At 36.0% G+C, this 25,666-nt stretch overlaps 1 protein-coding gene and 1 pseudogene across 1 annotated transcript; both read right to left on the bottom strand.

Annotated features, from left to right (window-relative positions):
- Window positions 1–7,682: 7,682 nt before the first annotated feature.
- On the bottom strand, window positions 7,683–10,052 carry LOC113338520 (probable LRR receptor-like serine/threonine-protein kinase At3g47570). The gene is made up of 5 exons (XM_026583925.1): window positions 9,390–10,052; window positions 8,794–9,009; window positions 8,432–8,544; window positions 8,251–8,318; window positions 7,683–8,140 (listed from the first exon to the last, which is right to left on the bottom strand). The coding sequence occupies exons 1-5, from the start codon at window positions 10,050–10,052 to the stop codon at window positions 7,683–7,685; spliced, it is 1,518 nt and encodes a 505-aa protein (XP_026439710.1).
- On the bottom strand, window positions 9,932–24,549 carry LOC113338519 (annotated as a pseudogene).
- Between the last annotated feature and the right edge of the window lie 1,117 nt (window positions 24,550–25,666).

The raw sequence follows: 25,666 nt of genomic DNA, 5'->3' as shown, positions 1-25,666 counted from the left end.
ACCATTAGAAAATATTGATGAGGACTTACAGGTAGGTAACAATTTATAAGATCAACGCAAGGAGAGATGCATGAAATATAAACGATACGAGCAACCGCGTGAGCATCATCACCGACAAGAAGGTCAAAGGAACAATAGACGTCAAAATCTAAGCGAATGACATCGCACACGCTATGAATCAGATAACGATGAAGAAAATGATCCAGAACAAGGGTGAACTCTATTGCATGGCAGAGAAATATTGAGAGATCAGTATGCACGCGAAGAATAGGATGAAATAAATAATGCTATCCGAGAACGTATGAGAGATGAAAGAGAAAGGCGTAGGCGAAGAAGAGAAGAAGCTGAAGAAAGAGAGATTCAAGAAGCTATGTGACAGAATAGTCGTGAGAATAGGTTGAGGCAAGCGAGATTAAAAAGACCTATGCGACAGGATTTAGATCAAACTATGAGTGAAGAAATTCTTAGAGAAATGGCAGAGCTAAGAGAAATGATGACTGCGCGAAAGAATGGTGGAAGGAGGCAACTAGAAGAAGCAGTGGAGGAAGCTGGGAAAATACCCTTTTCGAGGCAAATCCAAAGTGCAATAATACCACCTAAATGAAATTTACCAATATTCACAAGTATATTTGATGGAAGTACATGTGAAGTAAAACACATTAAATCTTACAGTCGATCTCTGTTGCAATGGGAAGAAAATGATGCCGTGTTGTGTAAGTATTTCCCTTCCAGCTTGACAGGGGAAGCCTTGATATGGTTTGAAGGGTTGCCAGTAGGAACCATTAGATCATTTCATCATTTACATAACATCTTTTTGGGATAATATATCAGTAACAATATGTCAAGACCCGGGATTGAGAAAGCCTTTGGACTTCGCAGAAGGATCAATGAGAGTTTGCGTCATCTAACCACACGTTGGAGAACCATGTGTAGTGAAATGGCAAGAAGGGTAGATTAACGAAATCTTATACTGGCTTTTATCAATGCACTTTTTCCTACAGATTTATTATATACACAGATCTTCAGAATAAAAGACACCATAACAATGTCGGAGTTGCGCGAATTTCAAGAGGAATATATAGCACTTCAGGAGAAGCACAAAGATATGGAGTCTTACCCGGTTGCAATACCCAATGCGAATAATGGGAACCCAAGTTTGCTCCCAAGAATGACAAATGCGGTTGCAAGTACATCTCAAGGAAATCAAGGAAAGAACACTAAAGAGGTGGAACAAAAGTTGGTAGCAATAGGTAGTGCAGATCAAGAAGAATTCGAAAGAGAATATAAAGAAAAACAATTTCAAGATCGCAGAGGAAATAATAAGATTCAGAGAATGGACAATCCACCAGAAGGTTACGGGGGTCAACAACCATATTATAGTAAAAGACAAGGAACTGGAAAGGTGGTTTGGGAACAGATAAACTTGCCAAAGTTGAATACTACAGTGGACAAAATCTGGGAAGTTGTTATATTAATGGAAGAAATTCCTGAACCACATAATGTAGGAGATGAGCCACCACCTGGGAGAAGAAGCAAAGAATTCTGTGTATATCATCACTTCCATGGTCACACGACAAGTAATTGTATAAATGTGAGGAAAATCATACTGCGAATGATTGAACAAGGAAAACTGGATCATTTCTTAGCAAAGCAGCCACAAAATTTACCACCACTACCACCAGGAGGAAATGCATATGGTACAGAGAAAGGAAAGAATACATATGTAATTGAAGATGGTACGAAGGCAAAAAACCTATACTGTAATTCGATTATACATTCGTTCAAGAATATAGAAGACTTTCATGACAACATCTTAAGTCGGGTGCATGCGAGAGACAATGATGGAAGAGAAATCTTTAACCTTGCGAAGGTATCGCCATTAAAAGATTGGCAAAATCAGACTATTTCGTTCAGTGCGGAAGAAACACCAGGAGCAGGAGAACCACATGAATGTCCACTAGTGGTGAGGTTATGAATTAACCCGAAAGCAAAAGTAGAAGATAATGAAGAAGATGAAGCGAATACTTGGGCTATAAACAGAATACTCATAGATCCTAGGAATCTGTTGATATCCTTTTTTATCATACATACAAGTCTATGGGTGGAAGAGATGACGAATTAATTCCTTCAACTTATAAAATTTATGGCTTTAATGGTGTTGCGATAAGCCAAAGGGAGAAGTGACAATGCGAATTCCTCTACAAAGTCTTCCAACAAAAATTGTGTTCTGTGTTGTTGATGTTGAGTCACCCTATAATGCTCTGATTGGGATACCATGGCTGCATAGTATCTTGGGCGTGGCATCGACATTTCATCAATGTATAAAGTTTCCTTTACCTCAAGTTCTTGGCATAATAAGAGGAGATACTAATGAAGGAAGAAATTGTTTGGAAATTGATATTGAAAAGTGCGAGGAACGAGAAAGCAAGCGAAGAAATTGGAAGAAGTATGCGAAGGATAATCAAAGAGGTAAAATATTAATGGTGGATGTAATTTCCAAAATTGGAAAAGCAGATAAGCAATATGCTGAGGCAGAACCTTCTGCGAATAATAATACTAAACGAACCAGAAAGAGTACTTCTAAAAAAGGAGAAAGAACACAGAGGCAGAAGTTATGTTCTCAAGAAATGTGCGAAACTTTTCGCACATGGGAGATTAGTGAAATCATGCGAAGTAATATGATGAGGAGCATCTGTGAACTTAAAGAGATGCAAAAGGCGAATGAAGAAAGTGAATAGTACGAAAGGCGCAAATGTTTTTCTTCATGAGTAAGAAATTAATAAGAATTCTATGTACTAGAGTTGTATAACTCGAGCATAAGAATGGGAATGGAAAATTTTATTTGCATATGATGATGTCATATCAAGAGAAGGCAAATGTAAGACCTTAATAAAAGGCAATAGAAATAAAAACTCTAATTAGGGAGGCTAGGCATCCGAATGTGGCGTTCAACCTAGTTCGCATAAATGCAAGAGGCAAAAAGTAAGACCTATCGTACGTCATAGTCGGGGAAACCTGGTAAAGAATGACTCAAGGGAAAACTACATCGACCCTGGACCTTGAGTCATGGAGATTTGGGGTGAGAAAAACGAAAATGCCCATCCAGGAAAGGCACCTAAATCGAAATATTGGGGTAATAAGATCTTTCCTAAGGAGTGCAGAAACTAGATCAGGGCGCCGAGGTACACGGTTGAGTAAAGAGTGTCCGGGGCGTCTGGAGCGTACCTTGCCACTCTTGACAAGTCATGACTATGATGCACTCGGTCCGAAGATACCCCACTTAGGGTGCAGTCTCGTAAACCCTATCAGTGGAGGGATAAGAGACTGCGATATCAACTGGTTGTTGTATTACCGAATGAGAGGAGCCAACCTTAACCCGATAGAGGTAAGCCTCATTGAAGGGGCAACCAGGGGGAAGATAAGGACGGCACCCTCCATTAAGGAGATGAATTGTGTCAAAAGACGTAAATGTCATGAGGCTTTTTACTCACGGGAGTATTAAGGCTTGTCATATTTACGCACATAAGAAACCTGAAGAGGTAATAATACAAGAAAAAGATAAGGCGAGATCAATGGGTCGATACATTACAGTGTAAAGACTTCCTGCGATTTCGTCGCACAAAAGCAAAGAAAATTTTGGGGCAAAGTAATACCTTTAATTAGGAAGGAAAAATAAGACCTCATGAGAAAAATAAAATATATGGTAACTTTGTTTTGCAGGTAAATAAGTGTGTTGCGAATAACATTGCATAGTAAATTAAGGCAGAGAACGACATTTTGTTCATCAGCCTATCAACCTGTGTCATCTAACAGAGGAAGGAATGGGAATGCAAGCATAAAAAGAATGTTATTTTCCACATTTGATAGTCTCATGCATATGCGAGGAATATGTACAAAGGGAACATATATTAAAGGAGCAAAAATTAATATTTAAAAGTTGTACATTGAAGTAGAAATTCCAAAATGTGAGAAGATATACAAGAGACAGAAAAAGAATTTACAGCAAGCAAAAAATAATTAATTTTTTCCTGAATTATCTTCATCATTTCGCTCAGCCTCAGAATCACTTGCTTCTTCTTCATATTCTTCATATTCTTCCTCACTATCCTCAATATCAGGGACATCTTCATTTGGGGGAACGTCTGCGAATATATACTTTGAGAGAGGAATATCATTATCAATGCAGACTTTCTTAACAACAGCATCACGAGCACGAGTGGCATCCTTGCTATTATTTGAAACAGTGACGATATAGTTCTTCTTTAACTTCTGATACTTGGCATTGCGAGCAGATAATTGTGTCTTTAACTCTTCAATCTCGCCAAGATAATTCTTCTCTTTCTCTGCGAAGAACAAATAAGCAAGTTAGAGTTAAAAAATATATCATCCTCAGGAAATGACGAGTGTGACAGTGCAAAAAATGACCTTCATGATTGGAAATAATGTCTTTAACCAGTGCAGAATGTTCAGATTCAAGGATCATATTTATAGCTAAACCCTTCCTAGCATCATTCAAAATCCTAGCAGTCCAACTAAACTCAGCTTCACTTTCTATAAGAAGTTGAGAACGAATTAAATTACTTTTTTCAACGAGTGCGATCTTTTCGCTCAAAGCTAAATCACGTTCAACTTGAACTTTAAGGATAGCTTCTTGGAATTTTTCTAATGCCTTCGCACTTTTGAGAGCAACCTCATCTTTTTCACCAATGAGTTTGTTCTTTCTTGTCTCCAAAATCTGAATTGTTTATTTATTCTCATGAAGACGATGTCTGGAGTTACTGAGTGTAGTCAATAGAGGTCTATGATCCATCCTAAGAGCAGTATACTTCGATCTTAATTCTTCCAAACTAGGATTATCAATTCCTTTGGTAGGATAATCGTTTAGAGAAGAATTGAGATGTTCTAAAAGAACTTCCTCATTGGGAAAATTAGATGCCTCATCAGAAAGGTTATAAATGTCTGCGAACATAGAAAAATAAGAAGTGCGAATTATCATATAAAGCAAAGAAAGAGGGAATGATAAAAACTACGCACCAATGAGTTCATCATTTCTTTCTCGGATTTCGCGAATACGTTCAGAGTTGGAAGTATTTTCATTTTTAAGTTTGGTATTTTCTCCCTTCAACTTGAGAAGCTTCCTTTGGTAATCTGAGGAAACCACATAAGATAAACGAGATACCTGCGAAAATATAAGGAAAGCATTATATAACGAAGAGAAAGAATAAAAATAATATTAAAGAAAGTGCGAAGATGTGAATATTACCATAGAACCAAGTGCATATTGGAAACTTGGGTTTATTGCAGAAGCAGCTCCGCGAAGAGATGGATCATCTAAAATGGGAGCATCGCAGACTTTAGAAACCATTTCAAAGGTGTGTTGTAATTCATCATTATTAATAGCTGACATGGTATCGGAGAAAAGACTGGATAAATCTTTCATGGAGGAGGAAGTCGATGGATCCTCAGAAGCAAGAATATCATCATCTTTGGATTCAAGACTTGAAGAAGGGTCAAGTTCTTTGTGCTTCTTGGATGAAGATTTAGACACAGGTTTCTTGGGATGATTCTTAGCTTTACCCATAATTTTAACACCCGAAGTTTCAAACTGCGCGAATAACCAAGATAAGGAACAGAGGAAACAATATTGTTAAAATTAGAAAGAATGTTCCTTACTTCGATATTCTGCGAAGATGACGCATCGTACAAAATCTTGGCCCTCTTAGCCATGGTCTTTGACCTAACAACCTAGAATTGAAGGAATAGGAAAATAAGAAATAAAGAAAATAAAGCTATGCGAAATTTAGAATACCTCTGCGAAAGTCTCATACCTTATTCTCATCTTCAGAAAGAAACAGTTTCCAAGGCTGATAAGCAGAAAAATTCACAGGCAGAGGAAGATCGCAGCCATCAGCAGCTTTGCCCGAAACATAAGGACCTTCTAAGACAACAGGACAATTGAGCCAGCATGTGTCATTAGACCTGCGAGCCGTGCTATTGGATTTGTCATTCCAATCTACGTCTCGCATAATCTTCTCACCTTCAGCAATGCCATCTTTTCTTCTTAAGCGAATGGCCCACTTGGTTGACTCGTTCTTCATGATCGCAATGTAGTATTGTTTGAAGAAATTCTCAAGAGTATAATCAGCAGGGTTGATAGTTTTATCACGAAACAATTCATTTCACACTTCATAAGCATAGGAAGTTCCTAATCTTGCTGCGCGATGCGAATACTCCAAAATTATTCTAATAACATTACCACTTAGATGAAATATTCCCCGTGCGAACCGATCATCAGCCAGAATTTCATAGAACAAGGGAATTTCTGGATTATACAGTGGGATAGGAAGATTATTCAGAAGCTGTCCTAGTGACACGATAATCTTCTGGTTGGTCCATTGTTCGGAATTGATTAACTCAAGATTGAGTTTGGACGAATAATTAGAATCAGAAGGAACGGACAGTAAACAACCTATGGTACCAAATTCTTTCTTGAGTCTGGTGAATTCTATTTCCATCTTTTTGCCAACAGGAGCCATTGAAGGAATGGGAATGGTGAGTTTAAAAGTAGAAAATTCTTGATCAAGATCAAATCAGTAAAAGTGTGATCAAATTAGTGAATTGAGATTAAGAAGAGGGGAAAAAGTGGAGAATGATAAAGAGGATGGGGAAGAAACGATAGACCGTAAAAAAGAAAAAATGATGAAGAAAGTTGCAGTAGCAGGTGAAAAGGAAAGAAGAAGTAAAAAGAAGAAAGAAGAAGACGAATGAAGATATATAAGGAGATTACGAAGAAGATTTACTCTTGATTTTCGAGGTTTATATCATTTAATGCGAAGAATAAATGGATAGGAAGAAGCGTTTATAAGGACGTGTTAGATAATGAATGGTGAAGAAAACACGCGTAAATCAAGAAAACTCAAATTCCGGAAGTGTGTCGGCAAAGCAGAATACGAAAAGATTGAACTTGCGCGATACTTTAGGATGGAGATTTCTCATATCGTTCACTCTATATATAAAGAGAACGAAATGAGAAGAGGCAGAATGTAGGAGTGAAATATCGCACATTCATTATGTATGCGAAGTAAAGGTCATGCAATATGAGCGAAGATTATCGGATATAGAAAAATGGAGATGATGTATTTGATGATGTCAGCATAATCACGAGTAAAGTGTGAAGATCCGTGCGAAGTGTAGAGTGTGCGAATCTGAGTGAATGTACATGAGCGATTGTAACACACAGTGATTCCGAAAATAAAGGATCTATTAGCTGTCATCCACTATGTAAGTATCCTATATAAAGGGAAGGGCTGTCATATAATGAATGAGTAAACAAATGATCCTGTATCAAATTTAATTAATGAGTAATCTCTTTTAGTGTGTATTAGACAAGAAATTAGGAGAGAAAGTTTAGCAAGTAAAACTTTTGTATTATCATGTATCAAATTTAAGAATTGAATGAGTAAACGAATGATCTTCATTATGATTTCTTAGTATATTGCTCTGATTCTTATACAAGTGTGGTTGTAGGATTTCCTGCAACTACAACTTGGCTTTAAATCGCAATGAACTATTGGTGTTTGGCAATGGTGATGAAGATAATCTGATGCAGAAGCAACATCAATGGCCACGTTTAACCTCTCCATAAAACTCAGTGAGCTCTTTCCAAGTGATATCTGAAATTCTTAGTCAATTGCTGTTGTTGGGTGTAACCAGTTCTCTAGACTCCCGTTTGGCATGAACTCAAAGACTAGAGCTTTGAATTCATTTCCCCTGAAGTCAACACTAGAACAAGAAGTATATATCTTGACAAGATTTCGATGACGAATGCATCTCAACGCTTCACATTCAGCCGTGAAACTTTTCGAGGCTCCTCTTCGATTTAGATCCACAACTTTCAGTGCAACAATTGTTGTTGTCTCCTGGCCTAGCATTAGCAAGCCTTTGTAAACAGAACCATAGCTTCCCACTCCGACTAAATTTTCCGCAGAGAACTCATTCGTTGCTTTCAGAAGCTCTTTGTATGATACCTTTTGAAACAAATCATTGCCATCTGAAGGAGATTCAGAAGAATGAAGAGTTTTTGCTAATTTTCTCCTCCAAAAGATTATGAAAGACAAACCAAGAAAAATAGCAAAAATGACTGCTCCAAATATTATGAGAAGCAGTCTCTTGAGAGGGAAATTTTTGACTTGTTTCTTAGGGCCTTTGCTCGGGCAACTTGGTAACTCAAGCAAAGAAATTCCTCCGCACTTGCATTCTTGAAAATGCCATGTTTTGGAACTTCACCTTCGAAATTATTAGAAGACAAATTTAGATACCTGAGGGAAGCAAATGTCTCCAGATAATCTGGAATCCTACCAGACAAGCTATTGGGCTCGCATTCCCTTCAAAGTTTTCAAGGATGGAGGAATGGAACCTTCAAATAGGTTACCTTGCAGATGAAGGGTTTCTAAATAAAGACATTTCTCCAGAGAGCTTGGAATCGTACCAGATAATTGATTTTCTGACAAGCGAAGGTGGAAAATCTTTTCGAAAATTACCAACCTCGAAAGGTAAAGAACCGGTAAAGAAATTTCTAGATAATGCCAGGATAAGCAAAAGTGAAGAAAGACCCATAAGTTTTGTGTAAGGTTCAATGATGTCAGTTTACGACAATTGCTGAGGGCAATGGAATCTGACCTTCTAATCTATTTTCTTGAAAATAAATTCCTTCTAACTGAGCACTGTAATGTTATTGCAAATGTTTGGTGGAATTTGTCCAGAGAGTTGATTTCCTGACATTATCACAAATACCAGATTTGGAAGATTTCCTATAGAAACAGGAATACTTCCGGTGAGCAGATTGTCCTCCATGTCTAATCCGTTTAGGCTGACAAGGTTGTCAATTCCGGTTGGAATTTCACCGGATATTGGATTCATGCCAACGTATAATTTGGTAAGCTTGGTTGATAGGTTGGCTATGGAGTTAGGCAGTGGTCCAGCGAAATCATTAGCCATTATACCAAGGAACTACAATTCGTTAATGAATCAAAGAAGTTTAAGTCATCTGCTTCACCAGTTCCAAGTTGATTCACACCCATAGAAACTGTGGTAAGACCTTGTAAGAATCCCAAATTCGGCGGTACACGTCCTGTGAATTGAATTTTAGGCACATGCAACACTTGTAGTCTAGAAAGATTGGATATCGAATGTGGCAGCCGGCCAGAAAACATGTTTCCACCTAAACCAAGCATTTCAAGATTAGGGAGAGTATTTCCAATGTATGGTGGAATGGTTCCATGAAGTTGAGCACCGAAAAAGAGTAGATTGAGGAGATGTTATAAAGTTGGGGAGGAATAGTACCAGATATGTTATTCACAGATATTTGGAAAAATTGTAATCTAGATAACTTGCCAATATCTGTTGCCGGATAGGTTATTGGATGCCAAAGAAAGTGTTGCAAGAGTGGAAATGTTCGACAACGAAACAGGGATGGTTCCTTCTAAGTAGTTAGCCGATATTTCTAGAATAACAAGCTTAGACAGGGAACCAAGCTGGATAGGAATTCTCCTCCCTACTAGCTCATTTCTCTCCGCGAAGAAAACTCTAAGTTCAGTACAAGATGTTAGATTGTTTGGGATTTCTCCGGTTAGAGAGTTATTTGACGAAAAAATAAACCGAAGTCGGCGCAAATGGCCAATTTCTTGTGGAATTTTTCCATTGAAGCTATTATTACTCAGAGCAAAAAGTTTTAAAAAGGTAAGGTTTCCTATATCCGGAGATATAGAACCTACCAAACTCTGTGAAACTAGATTCAGGACGGTGACTCTACCTGGATGACGACGACTACACGTAATTCCAATCCAACTACAATGATGAAAAGAGTCGTTCCATGAGCTTAGCGTCCCGAACGGATCACCTGTAACTCTTTCTTTGAATGCAACTAAAGAAAGTCTATCCGTTTGATTTCCAAAAGTGATGGCTGATCGGGATGTAGGTAATAATGCCATTGTAAATACAACAAGGGTAACATAGATGACCAGTAAGAGCCTCCTACACTTATTGACCTCCATTGCTTTTTGATTTTTCAGAGATAATGGAAAGGTTATAACACAGTTGAATCTCATACAACTAGGTGGCATCCCATGTTTAAGTCTTAGCATATCCACCCGTTACACGACTCATTTTGCATTTTCCATCTACATACATCATCAGAAAGACAGAAACTAATGTACAAATAGTTTTAAATGAAATATTTGACTTTGTAAACGACCAACAATACGAAACCTAGTATGATATCAACCTTAATGATTAAAAATTGAGTTGTTAATAATTTTTCTGTGGAAAGAACTCTTAATAATTTGAGTAGTCGCAATTCAAGAGACTATCCTGTACAATTTCTTGCGAATTTAAATTAGGACCAGGTCTAGTATTAATTTATTTTTAACTATTGCCGTCCTCAGAGAGGTGGAAAAATAGGGAGACTCCTTGACGATGGCGGAGGGAACTAATGGCAAGTGCCAACTAGCTTAAAGAATTGGGAGCTTGGAAGCTAGTCCTTGCATTTCTTGGGCACAAAAGAGCTACTATTAAAACATAACTGAATATGAAACACACTCTTAAATGTTAAGCTTAAAAACTCATATTATGTAAGCATAAAGGAGTTCATTCCAAGTATCAGGTACTCCTGGGAGGCACCAATGCATACAATCAGAATAACTAGTAGGGTTTGATATTTGTTCTGGAGTTAAAGGAACCCATAGCCTTTTATACATGGAAGGATGTGCATCTTTTCTGTATTCTGATAGCTGTGTAATATTCAGTATTTGCACATCAACACCTTTAACTTTTAATTCACTGATTCTGCTCTCCACGACTGGATATGTTCCTTGCACCCAGTAATGTTCTTGTAGTATCGCATCTGTTTCGCCGTAACAATTTCTGTAGGAGTGAAATATCGCACATTCATTATTTATGCGAAGTAAAGGTCATGCAACATGAGCGAAGATCATCGCAGATTGAAAAATGGAGATGACGTATTTGATGGCATAATCACGAGTAAAGTGTGAAGATCTGTGCGAAGTGTAGAGTGTGCGAATCTGAGTGAATGCACATGAGCGATTGTAACACACAGTGATTTCGAAAATAAAGGATCTATTAGCTGTCATCCACTATGTAAGTATCATATATAAAGGGAAGGGCTGTCATGTAATAAGGGATCTCTCTCTTTTAGTGTGTGTTAGACAAGAAATTAGGAAAGAGAAAGTTTAGCAAGTAAAACCTTTGTATTATCCTGTATCAAATCTAAGAATTGAATGAGTAAACGAATGATCTTCATTATGATTTCTTAGTATATTGCTCTGATTCTTATACAAGTCTGGTTGTAGGATTTCCTGCAACTACATCTGGCGCTAGAAACAAGGACAGTGATAAATCCTGTTGGTTGGTTTGTAGAATTTTAAAAACTTAAATCTGGAAATTTTGGAGAAGACAAAGATGAAAAGTGAAGAATCTATAAAGAAGGAAAGAATCATAACGATACGAGTAAGAGGAAGGAGTATACAATGTAATTCTATAACAAAAACGTCAATTTCCTTTGCGAATTTTCAAACAGGGATAACATGAAGAATACATAAACGAGATTACAATGGGAAAAAATGTGACTATAGTAGAAAAGGAATCTCCATTAAAAGAATGGGAGAAAACACAGATAACATTTGCAGCGGATGAAATTCCGGAAGAAAATTTAAAACGAACGGATCCGTTAGTGATCACAGTAACGGCTGTGCGAAACAAGAATGATGAGAAGACGAAAGAATCAGAAGAATGGGCGATTAATAGAACGTTAGTGGATACAAGAAGTGCTGTTGATGTTTTATTTTATCGTGCGTTCAAAGCCGTGGGATACAAAGACGCAGATATGAAATATCCAACTTACAACATACATGGATTTAAACAGTGACAAAACCAAAAGGTGAGATAACGATGAGAATACTATTGGGAGAGATACAAACGAATATAACATTATGTGTGGTTGATATAAAATCACCATACAACATGTTATTAGGGAGACCATGGGTGCACGCGATAAAGGCTGTACATCAACATTACATCAATGCATTAGATTCCCAATTCCAAGTGGAATATGAGAAATTAAAGGAGATGTTACGAGTGCGAAGATCTGCCATCAAGTAGATCTAAGAAGTTAAGAAGGACGTGCAAAGAAGCGAAAGGATCGCTGAAGAAAAAGGAAGAAGAATTTCGGGTATACATGATTAGAGCGAAGGAAGGAAAAGGAATACCATGCGAGATACCAGAGAAGAAAGGTGAGCCTATTCAAGAGATTAATGAATCAACACCAATGGGAGAACCAAGAGCGAATTTCACTGCAGCAGAACCAACAAAAGAAATAAATGTTGGAACGGAAGAAGAACCAAAAAATTAAGAATATGAACCACAATGGATAAAGAAGAAGAAGAAAGAACAATAAATATTTTACGCGAGTATAATGACATATTCGCATGGAGTATGGAAGAGATGCCAGGAATAGATCCGACTGTCATATGTCACTAGTTGGATATTAAAAAGAATGCGAAGCCATTTAAGCAAAGAATAAGGAAGATCGCAACAACATATCATCCTCAAATAGAAGAAGAGTTACAAAAAATGTTGGAGGCAGGGATTATAAGACCGGAAAAATATCCAGAATGGATAACAAACATGGTAGTAGTACCAAAGAAGAATAAGGGGATCAGGATTTGCATAGACTTCAGTGACTTAAACAAAGCGTGCCCGAGAGACAGTTTTGCTTTGCCAGACATCCCGCAGATGGTGGTCAGCATCAGGAAATGATAGACTCGCATTGTTGGATGTATATAAAGGTTATAATCAAATTCCTTTGGTTGAAGAAGATCAAGAACATACTTCCTTTTTCGCACCAAGAGGATTATACTGTTATACGAAAATGCCATTTGGATTGAAAAATGCGGGTGCGACATATCAGAGAATGGTAGAGAAAGTGTTTGCAAAGTGGATCCATACAGCATTGGAAGTATATGTAGATGATATGCTAGTAAAAAGTAAAGAAGCATAGGATCATGTAGATAACTTGAAGGAAATATTCGAACAAATGCGAAAAATTCAATATAAAGGTAAACCCAAAAAAATGTGTTTTCGGAGTGTCGTCGGGATTTTTTTTTGGGATACATAGTATCAAAGTAAGGAATTGAAGTTGATCCCGAAAAGGTAAAAGCAGTGCCAGACATACCACCACATGTGACAGTAAAAGATGTTCAGAAATTAAATGATTTGATAGCTTCGCTGGGGAGATTTATTTCACGATCTTCTGATAAGTGCAAGCACTTTTTCAACATATTAAAGAAAGGAACAAAATTTGAATGGACAGATGAATGCGATAAAGCTTTACAGCATATAAAAAATTACTTGATGAACCTATCCATTATGCATAAAGCAAAGCCAGGAGAAGATCTGTTGCTATATTTGGCATCAACACAGTATGCATTAAGTGCTGTTTTGTTAAGATCGAATTAAGGAGTAGAAAAGCCCATATATATTATATAAGAAAAACGTTCAACTCTGCAGAGAAAAATTATTCCAAGATTTAAAAATTAATTCTCGCGCTGGTTTATGCATCCTTCAAACTTCGCATATACTTCCAGGCTCATAAGATTAAGGTGTTCACGAAGGTACCAATCGAGCCTGCTATGAAGAATTCAAAAAGATCAGGGAGAATTGAGAGATGGAGTGCTCAAGTTGGAAATTCTAATATTAGTTATGAGGTTTTATCTTCACCAAAATCACAGGTTATTGCAGAATTCCTAGCAGAATTTCCATTGGAAGAAGATGAACATGTAGAAGATATGATGGATTTAGATGAAGAATATGGGAGTCTTAAAGATTTATTGACATACCGTAATTCAGAAAGATGGGAAATACTAGTAGAAGAATCGTCTAATGGAGAAGGAAATGAAATTGGAATTGTCTTTATCTCACCAACAGGAGCGCGAATGTCCTACTCATTTAGATTGGAGTTCACATCCACAAATAATGAAACTGAGTATGAGGTATAGTTGTACATGCATTAAAGTTAGCCATCGAGATGGAGATAAAAGACGCGCGAGTGACTAGTGATTCACAGTTGGTAATTCGTCAGATAGAAGGTAAATATGGTACAAATGAATCATCTTTGCAGAAATACAAAAAGTTGGTCATTGAGTTAGCAGAACGAATTCCAAAAATAAGCTGGAGACACATATGTGGAAAGGACAACAGATTCGCAGATGCATTGGCTTTTATACCTTCCATGTTAGTAGATCCCGTTGCGCGAGACATAAAGATACAAACACTCTTTTTACCATCTATAAAGAAAGAAGAAGAAACAGGAGCAGATGTGATGATAGTAGAAGACAAATAAGAGGAGCAAATGAACGAAGACAAAGATTGGAGAACTGAACTTCATTCATATAAGGAAAAGGGAGAGGTACCAAGAAAAAGGTTAGAAGCACACAAGTTGAAAAGTCGTGCGACAAATTATGAATTAAGGAATGGAATTCTATATCGAAGATAATTTCTTGGGTCTTCACTTAGATGCCTCAGCGAAAAGAAGGAATTGAAATTTTAAAAGCATTACACTATGGGGATCCTGGGAATCATAGCGGAGGAAGATCATTCGCATACAGAGTGAAGATATAAGGATATTATTGGCCATATATGCATGAAGATGCAAAACAAGTATCAACGCGATGCAAAGAATGTCAACGTCATGGAAAAAAGATATACGCACCCGGAGCAATGTTAAACACGTCAGCGAATGCATGGCCATTTGGAAAATGGGGGATTGATATTGTTGGTCCGTTTATACCAGGTACAGGACAAAAAATATATCTAATCGTCGCAACAGATTATTTCACAAAGTGGGAAGAAGTAAAAGCAGTCCAGCATATTCGTGATAAAGATATATTCACGTTTATTTTTGAGAATATCATATGTAGATTTGGCATACCCGCACAGTTAGTCTCTGATACTGGAAAGCAATTTGAAGGCGAGAATACAGAGATGTTACTTAATGCATTTAAAATCCAAAGTGGGAAGTCTAGACCTCTATATCCGCAGAGTAATGAACAGGTAGATGCAACTAACAAAACAATCGCAGATATACTGAAGAAGAAGTTGGAAGGACATAATAAAGGGTGATGCAAACAAGTACATAATGTAGTATGGGAATAAAGAACAACGAGGAGAGAAGCCACATGAATGTCGCCTTTCTGTTTGACATATGGGGTAGAAGCAGTGTTACCAACACAAGTCATTATCGCTACAACAAAGAAAGAAGCTTGGGAGAAAAATCTAAGTGCGGATTTAATTTTAACAAAACTTGATGATCTGAAAGAAGTTAGGGAGGTCGCTCTACAACATATGGAAAATTATCAAAGAAGATTAGCTCGAGAATACAAAAAACGAGTTAATATAAGAGATTTCCAGCCAGGAGAATTGGTGCTGTGAGAAATACCAATTTATCAAAAAGGAGGAGATGGGAAACTAGAAAAGAAGTGGGACAAACCATATATAATCAAAAGGATAGTTGGTAATGGAGCTTATGAGTTGAAGGACCCTGAAGGAAGAGATGTATGACGCAAATTAGATCGTCCTTGGAATAGGTTACATTTGAAGAAGTATTATCCATAAATACTTGTGATAAGAATCGCACAGGCAACAGCGATGCGAATTTTTACGCATAAGAATTCATATGTTGAACATGGATGTAAAATTCAATTCAATGAAAAAGCTTGAAGTCTTCGCACACTGCCAAGAAATTCCTTCATAAGAAAAAGGAAAATGTAAGACCTTGAATTAAGACCTTAATAGAAGGCAATAGAAATAAAAACTCTAATTAGGGAGGCTAGGAATCCGAATGTGGCGTCCAACCTAGTTCGCATAAATGCAAGAGGCAAAAATTAAGACCTATCGCACGTCATGGTCGGGGAAAACCTGGTAAAGCATGACTTATGGGAAAGCTACATCGACCCTGGAACTTGAGTCATGGAGATTTGGGGTGAGAAAAACGAAAATTCCCATGCAGGAAAGGCACCTAAATCGAAAGATTGGGGTAATAAGATCTTTCCTAAGGAGTGCAGAAACTCGATCAGGACGCCGAGGTACACAATTGAGTCAAGAGTGCCCGGGAAGTCTGGAGCGTACCTTGCAACTCTTGACAAGTCCCGACTATGATGCACTCGGTCCGAAGATACCCCACTTAGGGTGCAGTCTCGTAACCATAAACCCTACCAGTGGAGGGATAAGAGACTGCGAAATCAATTGGTTGTTGTATTACCGGATGGGAGGAGCGAACCTTAACCGGGTAGAGGTTAGCCTCCTTGAAGGGTCAACCAGGGGGAAGATAAGGACGACACCCTCCATTAGGGAGATGAATTGTGTCAAAAGACGTAAATGTCATGAGTCTTTTTACTCACGGGAGTATTAAGGCTTATCATATTTGCGCACATAAGAAACCTGAAGAGGTAATAATACAAGAATATGATAAGGCGAGATCAATGGGTCTTTACATTTAGGTGTAATGACCGCCTGCGATCTTGTCGCGGAGAAATAAAAGATACATTCAGGCAAAATAATAACTCAAGAGAAAAGTTATATATAACCTAATGTTGTTTTTCAGGGATCAAAGACTTCGAAGAAAAAATAAATCCGCACACTTGTTTCTTACAAGAAAGATAATAAGAAGCAAGTATGGGAATTAAAACAAGGTGATATTATCCTTCTTGATCAAGAAAAAAGTTCAAAGTATGTCAAAATAAAGAAAGGGAATTCAAATAGTTTAAAAATAAAAAGACTAAACATTGCCAGAAGGTAATTTTCGTTCAACCAGAGACTTTTTGGCATCAATCTTGCTTGGATTCGGGTCTCTAAATTCAGCACCAACCTTATCAATAGAATCCACATTACCAGATTTGTTCTTCTCAAGTTGATCCTCTTCATCCATATCATCTTCATGATCTTTTTCATCATCGCTTAAAAATTCATAGTCACTATCTGCTTCAGGATATATCTCATCTTCGCTTACAGTAAGTGGAGGGACAGTTACTGGAGAGAGAGAGTTGCTCAGAAGGATCTGGTTAACTAGAGTTGAGACTTATCGTGAGCATTGCGAAGAACTTATTTCTCAATATGTCTGGCATTAATTTCCATGAAATTTTGAAGATATAGGAATCTTTTTCGCGCCCGGTCCCGCGAAGTAGTGAGAGAAACTTCTAGATTTTTATAAGATATCTCCAGGTTCGCACGATCTTTGCGAACTTTAGCTAAATCATCCCTCAACTTGGAAATAGTAGATTGATTTGACTTTTCGGAGCCTGCAAAAAGCAATATAGGATCATGATTTAAAAGTAAGATTCGCATTAATAAAGTCTAAGGTAATAAGCAAAGAAGACAGGCAAGGCAGTCAACCTTAGCTGACTACTTTCGTATAGTTTAGAAAAGGCAAGAGTATTATTCTTCATACTTCCCATTACTCTATCAAAATCATCACCAACTAAGCTATTGAGATGGGATCAAATCTTCTTTTCATCAGCAAGAGATGGAATTATTCTTTTTCTTAAGGACATTATGAGAATGCTTCAATTGATCATACTGTTCTTGAAGCTGGTTCATCTTCACAGTTAAATTTATCTTACTCTGGTTGATTTTTTCGTTCTGGGTATTTAATTCTTTAAATGAAGCTTCGTGTTGAACCTCTAGTGTGTGAAAAGCTTGTTCTTGATCTTCATTTATTTTCTGAAGAATTGAGTACTGACGCGAAAACATTGTTTCCTTCTTTAGAAAGGAATGTTTTTCCATCGAAAGAATATGGTTTTCTTCTGATAAAGTTTGATATCTTAAATCAACACTATACAATAATTTAGATAAGTGGGAAATCTGAGCGTTTAATATTTCAATCTCTCGAGAAAGATTACTATTTTCATGAGTTAGATTATTAATCTGGTCAAGCGAGTACGAATGTTGGTTATCTAATTGATTTAATTGGATCTGCAACTTCTCATTATTTGCGCGGGTATCTTCAGCAAGAAATTGAAAAGTGAATCTCTCCACAACTCGCTTTTGGTCTATATCTTAATAAATACATGAATAAGTTTAAAGAAATGAATAAGCGAAGACATGCACTATAAGATACAGTAAATAAAGAGAAAAATACCTCCAAGTTTTTGGTTTTCATTACGAAGACCTTCAGAATCAAGAATTGAGACTTGGAGTTCTCCTTTTAGTCTACTGATTTCCTTTTGCAGAAGAGTGTTCTGATGCGAAAGTTCTAACTGGGTGCATCTAAATTCAAAACGTCCTTCAGCTAAAATCATTCTACGATGAGATTCCTGAAGAATAATTGAGATAGGGATAAGTGATAGAGATGATACGATCAAGAAATACAAGAGGCACTTGCCAAGACATCTAAAGCAGTATGAAAGCTTGGATCAATTTGAGAATGAATCTCATCCCTAGTAGCTTTGTCATAAGGAAACCCGCATAACAATTTACTCAGGGCAGAGCAAATGCGAAGTTGGTGAGGATCATTAGTAGACGATTGAGAGGAATTAATAATGCCAAGTAATGTTTGAGAAGCAAACCTTACACTATCCAAAACTTTCTTATCAAGAGAAAGAGGTTCCAATAAAAAAGAGGAAGATGAAGAAGGGCAAACAGAAATATAAGGAGAAGGAATAGTGAAGTTCGCAAGGTTAGGAATATTTATAAAAGGTTCAGTGTTTGAGAGCAAAGGAGTGTTCCCAAAGGTTGAAATAGTTTGAACAGCGTCCGAAGAAATCGCAGAGGCAGGAGTAGGGGTATCCTTTATTCCTTGATCATCACCCTTTGGAGTAGGGATATTCTTTGTTCCCTGATCAACAACTTTCTTTTCGGAAGAAAAGATTTCTTCGAGAGTGACGGACAAATTCGCATCAGTAAGATGAGTATTAACTTGAGTTGTCTTTTCTGCGAGAATAGGAGAGGGGACGTTCACAACACCAAACTCAGGAATAACAATATTTGATTTAAGAGATGTAGGCTTGCGAACTCTCTTAGGCTTTGGTTCTTTTCCACCACCCATCTCACATCGGAATCCTGTGAGAACAACGAAGATAAGAAATAGAGGCAACAATATTGTTTGATAAAAATTAAGATATTTTTTACTCCTTTGTTATGCGAAGTCTTCCTCTTGAGAGACTCTTTGTCTTTGGTATTTGAAGAAGATTTAGGGTTAGGAATAGTTACTTTGAAGCCATCTGAGGATGAGTTTTTCCTGCAAACAGTGTGGGAATAAAGTTAATCATAAGATCAACAATTATGATCAATAATTGTGGTTATCAGAAGAACAAGAGATTGATTTTGATAAAATATGCAAACCTTGAGTCGAGATCCATGAAGATGATAATAATAAAAAAAAAACAGCAGCAGCAGCAATGAATCAGAGAAGCAGTATCAGAAAGATAAAAATCTCGAAGAAATTGGAAAGAAAAAACGAAACCAGAAAAGAAGAAGAAACTATTTCTCTAGGATGAATCAATAAATAGGTAAAAGAGATGACCGGTTAGAAACTTGGTATATCGGTAAAAAGGAGAAAAATTGACACGTGCAGGTAAATAGACTGAAATCGCGGAAAAATGTCGGTAAAGCAGAATATGAAAAGTTGAACATGTGCGATACTTTAGGATGGAGATTTCTCATATCGTTCACTCTATAAAGAGAACGAATTGAGAAGAGTCAGAATGTAGGAGTGAAATATCGCACATTCATTATTTATGCAAAGTAAAAGTCATGCAATATGAGCGAAGATCATCGCAGATAGAAAAATGGAGATGACGTATTTGATGATGTCAGCATAATCACGAGTAAAGTGTGAAGATCTGTGCGAAGTGTAGAGTGTGCGAATCTGAGTGAATGTACATGAGCAATTGTAACACACAGTGATTCCGAAAATAAAGGATCTATTGGTTGTCATCCACTATGTAAGTATCCTATATAAAGGGAAGGGCTGTCATGTAATAAGGGATCTCTCTCTTTTAGTGTGTGTTAGACAAGAAATTAGGAAACATAAAGTTTAGCAAGTAAAACCTTTGTATTATCCTGTATCAAATCTAAGACTTGAATGAGTAAACAAATGATCTTCATTATGATTTCTTAGTATATTGCTCTGATTCTTATACAAGTGCGGTCGTAGGATTTCCTGCAACTAAAATTTCCTTCTTTTCTCATTCCCCATTCACCTGCCCTGCACCATTTTGATGATTGGGGAGATTCTAAAATTTTATGGTTAAGAGTTGAATGGATGACATTGTAGACAAAGAGAGATGATACCAATCATGTGTTGGTGACATGATGTTGAAAAACAATTGCGTCATTGTCCGGTTAATATGATTTTCAAGCCAATCTGACCATGTTTTCATAGCCATTTCAAAGTTGCCCTCCATTCCAATTTTATTGTAGATTCCTTCATTAGGTTTTTCAAAGGAGCCCCATCTGTTCACAAACATGATTTTCATTAGCTTAGCTGCTTAAGTCAAGAATTCCAATGCTTTCAGTACGGTTCTTACAAGAATTGGTTTGTGAAACTTACAGGACATCCAGGTTTGTTACTCTCCACCAAATGAAGGAATCGAAGACAAGTATGTCAGCATCAGTCCAATGAATCGCATGTTTTTCAATAGATCCAGCCTTGACTATCCGATGTGGTGTTCGATGGTCCTCCGGATTATACGAATTTGATTCAAGCATCAATGGTGCCCAGTAAAATTCAATGGTTGCATTATATTCCTACACATTTGTTGTTAATCATTCATCAATTGAAACCATATTGCATATATCTTAGAATTTAGAGCAAAGAACTTACAATGGCATTGAAGATTCTGAGAGAACCGCTGATGTTCACGGACTTGAGTGTTGATGGGATTACGGATTCTACCAGACAAACCATGGAGACCCACTGATTTCTATTAGGAAAATTTTTTGTTTGCTCCTAAGCCCATAAGGTTATTTATAGCAGGGTCCAACTAGATTTTACTCTTATTCTAAGGTCCAAAGTTATTTGAAAACATGGAAATGACTAATATACCCCACTGTTTAAGTACGTGTGAAATAACATACTTCTACCAAATCGGGATTTTATTTATCTGGAGGTCCAAATTTAATTAAAACATATAAAGGACCATAGATTTGAGTACATAACTGCTACACTGTTTACAAATTTGAGTACATATTTGCTACACTACTTAGGAATCTGAGTACTCCTCAATTCATTTTACTTTATTGCAGCACCAGCACCTCTGCAGTCAACCATTCACCACTGCCTTTAGCTCCATCTTCTCAGTAATCTTCTATCTTGCTGCATCACAATATTCTTAGCTTAACCCACAACTGCAACAGCTACATCAACACCATTGTCATTTCAATTCAGCTGCAACAAAGACTTGTTCTTCTTCCCTGTTTAAACAACACTACCATCTTAATAAACCCATTGAGACGAACATCTCATCCACTAATTTTGTTCACAATAATCACCACCTATAATTCCTCCTCTATCTCATCTGTATCTTCAGTTTACATCAGCAACCCAACCTTCTATGTTCCTCCAAATCCATTTGCAGCACACCTTCTTTCAAACACACATCACAACCAATTTGTAACTTCATCAAGACCAGCACCAATTTCACAAGCTTGCAAATGTGAACCAACAACAACTCTTGTTCCTATCATTCAAAATCTGTCATTTCTTGCAATAAGTTCTGAACTGCAGCTCCAGATCATCTCCATATCCAATTCCAGTACTGAATCAAACGTAACAAAGAGCATCTATTTCAGTATTTCATATACGTACTGAATCAAACATAACAAGGAGCACTTCCTATCAGTATGCGATATATGTACTGAAGATTCATGAACTACAAATCAACAGTATGACAACAACAGGTGACAGATCTATGAAAAATAAGAGAATCGAAAGACATATTACAATATTTCACATAAGTACTGAAGGGTAAGACTAAAAAAGGAGCAAAAACACAGCAAATAACACTTCCTATCAGTATTATACATACATACTCATGGATCGAACCAAAAAAATTGGAAAAACTTCAAATAAAACAAAATTAGAAGAGTTTTGTATCAGTACGCCATATATGTACTGTCAATTCATACACGAAAAACAACTGTAACAAACCTAAAAACCATAAAAGCGTCAATCAAATCGATTTGATTATCAGAATATAATAAAAAAAACAAATCAAAAGAAGAAAAACCGAACAAAATAATCAAACAAGATGATTAGAAAGCATACCTAGAAACAGAAAACAAATATTCTCCTCGTAAATCATAATGATGCACCATCTTGTTCTTCTTCATTCAAAATAAGCTAGGTTTCTGTCAATACAGGATATACGTACTGTTGTTTCATACAAAAAAAAACAAATCTAAAAACAACAAAATGGAACTAGTATGATCAAATCTAATAACGAAATGAACCAAAAACGTGATTATTCATCTAGATCTAGTAAATAATCAAGAAATCAAACATGGAGATCAAAAATCTTAATCAAACACCACAACGATTAGACCAAAAAAAAAAATAGTTTGTATCAGTATGCCATATATGTACTGCTGATTCATGAACTAAAAAATAATTGTATGTAAAGAATCTATCAAAATAACATAATCGAGAGAGTCTTATTTCAGTATCGAAGATATATACTTATGAATCAAACAACAACAAGTGATAAAACTAAGAACAAAACAGAATCAAAAGCAATTTGTATCAGTATGCAACATATGTACTGTTGGATAATACCCCTGAAACAACAAACAAGCACGATTTCGATAAATAAAGAAGCGAAAACAACAAGATAATCAAATCGAAAGTTCAAATATGTTAAAAACATCATAATCTAACCAAAAAATTGAATAATTACGATCAAGATTCATACTGCATTGGGTAGTAGTGTGGAGATTACCAGCCTCTGATTTTTCAGTAAACCAAATATACTCACATCAAAAATTAACTCGCATGATGGGTACTATACTCGCATCAAAAATTAACAACAATTTCAGATCCAAAAGCACAAACATATACAACCAACAGAAACATAGGAATATATCAGAACCGAAACACTTTCAATTCAGTATTTTATATGTACTGCTAGATCATATGAATTAACTGAGTATAACTATGAACACAACAGAATTACAAGAAATTATTTTCAGTATTCCATATATGTACTTCTGATTCGTAAACTAAAAATCAACTGCATGTCAAAAATAACTTATAAACCTATGAATCTAACAGAATAAAAACAACTCCATTCCAGTATTGGATACAGGTACTTCAGGATCAAACAAAAAAAGTAATAAAACAATGAATATAACAAAATTAAACCAGTTTTTTTCTTCAGTATACCGTTTATGTACTGTTGAATCAAATAATATGTAACAACAAACAATCATGATTTTAACAAAAAAAAAGAAACAAAAAACAAAATTATGGCTATATTACTGAATAATCTAAACAATAACAATTTTTTTTCTCAAATCAACACATCAATTCTTCCTATAATGTTTCAGTGGCCAAAGTGAGATCCATTAATCCACTACCAAACGTAACAGATCATTACATCGAACCAATTCACAGATCAGCAATCAAACATTCAAAATTAGATCTATTTTACTAGACTGTAACTAGTAGATCGGATCCAACAAATCACTCAAATTTCAGTAAAAACCAATTAATTGATGATAAAAAGAACTCGAACAACAAAGAAGAAGATACTGAAAATATCAAAACCCTAAGAAACAATAAAAGGAAGACTAAATTAAGAATCTCACCATTTTTTAGGGTGTTAGAAATGATCAATCGAAGGAGACACAAAGGAATAAATCTAGGGAACAAAATCTTGCGCGGAGAAACTGATTAATCGATCAACGACCTCGTAAGAATCTTCATCGCAAGTCGCAAGAGCTCTTCGAATCGAGTGAGACAATAGAGAAAATGAAGATGATGAATTGTGAATTGGTCTGTAAAGTAGAAATGTTATTTCTGGTATTTTTAAATTACACATAAATGTTCCCGCACATGTACATGACCTCGGATTAAAAAGTTGGGTCCATTTTACTGTTTTCTTTTTATTATGGACCTCTGGTTACTGGGCTTTAGTGGGTGGACCTGCCACTAACCAATACTAGGATATTAGTACCTATAGGTAATTCCTACTTTCTATTAAGCGAATCTCCAACATAGACCATCATTTTCCCTCTCAATCTCTCTAGCAATGCTTTGGCATCGAACCTTGGTAAGTCACACTGGTTGGGTTGCCATCTCCAATTATGATATCGTAAATCCTTTCTTCCAAACTTCTCACAGGCAAACTCATCCATCAAGAATGTGCACTATTTCCAAGAATACAAAGGATTTGTCGAATTATCGTAAACCCATTTACCTGAAAAGAGATCACAACTTGATGGTGGTGTCTCATTGTTCATTGTCGTCTCGTTGTAACTCTTCATTGTGGTTCTGGACATTGTGTTGATACCTTCAAAGAATGGCCGTCTGCTTTCGCTTATCATTCTCTATATAAAAAGAGTTTTTTCGAGCGACATGGTTAATCGGAGCTTCTGCTTGATTCTGGCCCCACCAAATTCTTTTAATGGAAATTTATTTTACGTGGTCTAATATAAAATGTGGAAAATATTTTCTGGTTCACATGATTTTTCTTTTAATAGAAATGGAATTACTTTTATTACCAAAAGAGAATATCTCAAAAACTAAATATCTTGCCAAAAATATATTAAATCAAGAAACAATCAGGCAATCACAAATTTTTAGTAAAAAAAAGTAATCAATCATGCATCAATCATATAATTAATCAATCATGTAACTAATAAATTAAGAAAACAATAAAAAAACGTCTAATGTCTGCTTACAATTATCAAAATCATTATTTTCTAAATTACAAATCCATACTATTAATTAAAACTAAAAGATTGAAATTACATTTATTTGGAGCTTCTGGTTGATTCTGGCCCCACCAAATTCTTTTAATGGAAATTTATTTGACGTGGCCTAATAGAAAAGGTGGAAAATATTTTTTGGTCCACATGATTTTTTTTTTAATAGAAATGGAATTACTTTTATTACCAAAAGAGAATATCTCAAAAACTAAATATCTTTCCAAAAATATATTAAATCAAGAAACAATCACGCAATCACAATTTTTTAGTAAAAAAAAGTAATCAATCATGTATCAATCATATAATTAATCAATCGTGTAATTAATAAATTAAAAAAACAATAAATAAAAATGTCTAATGTCCGCTTACAATTATCAAAATCATTATTTTCTAAATTACAAATCCATACTATTAATTAAAACTAAAAAATTGAAATTACATTTGCATGAGAATTTAAAAAAAAGTTAAGTTAGTTATGGGTACTAACCTTTGAATCAGATGTTGTGGCTTTTTTTCATGAAAACTTTTTAGTGATCCTGTCCAATTATATAAAAAAAAATTGTTAGAAAAATACACAATTGATAGAGAAAAAAATCGAACAAATTGAGAAACAAGAAAATACAAGCATACAAAAGTCGAAGTAATAAAAAAATAGTATTCTCATTTTCATATT

This window comes from Papaver somniferum, unplaced genomic scaffold (assembly GCF_003573695.1).
Source record: "Papaver somniferum cultivar HN1 unplaced genomic scaffold, ASM357369v1 unplaced-scaffold_19, whole genome shotgun sequence".
Lineage (NCBI taxonomy): Eukaryota > Viridiplantae > Streptophyta > Magnoliopsida > Ranunculales > Papaveraceae > Papaver > Papaver somniferum.
Note: the sequence above shows the minus strand (reverse complement) of the source record. Positions and strands in the feature narration are given on the sequence as shown.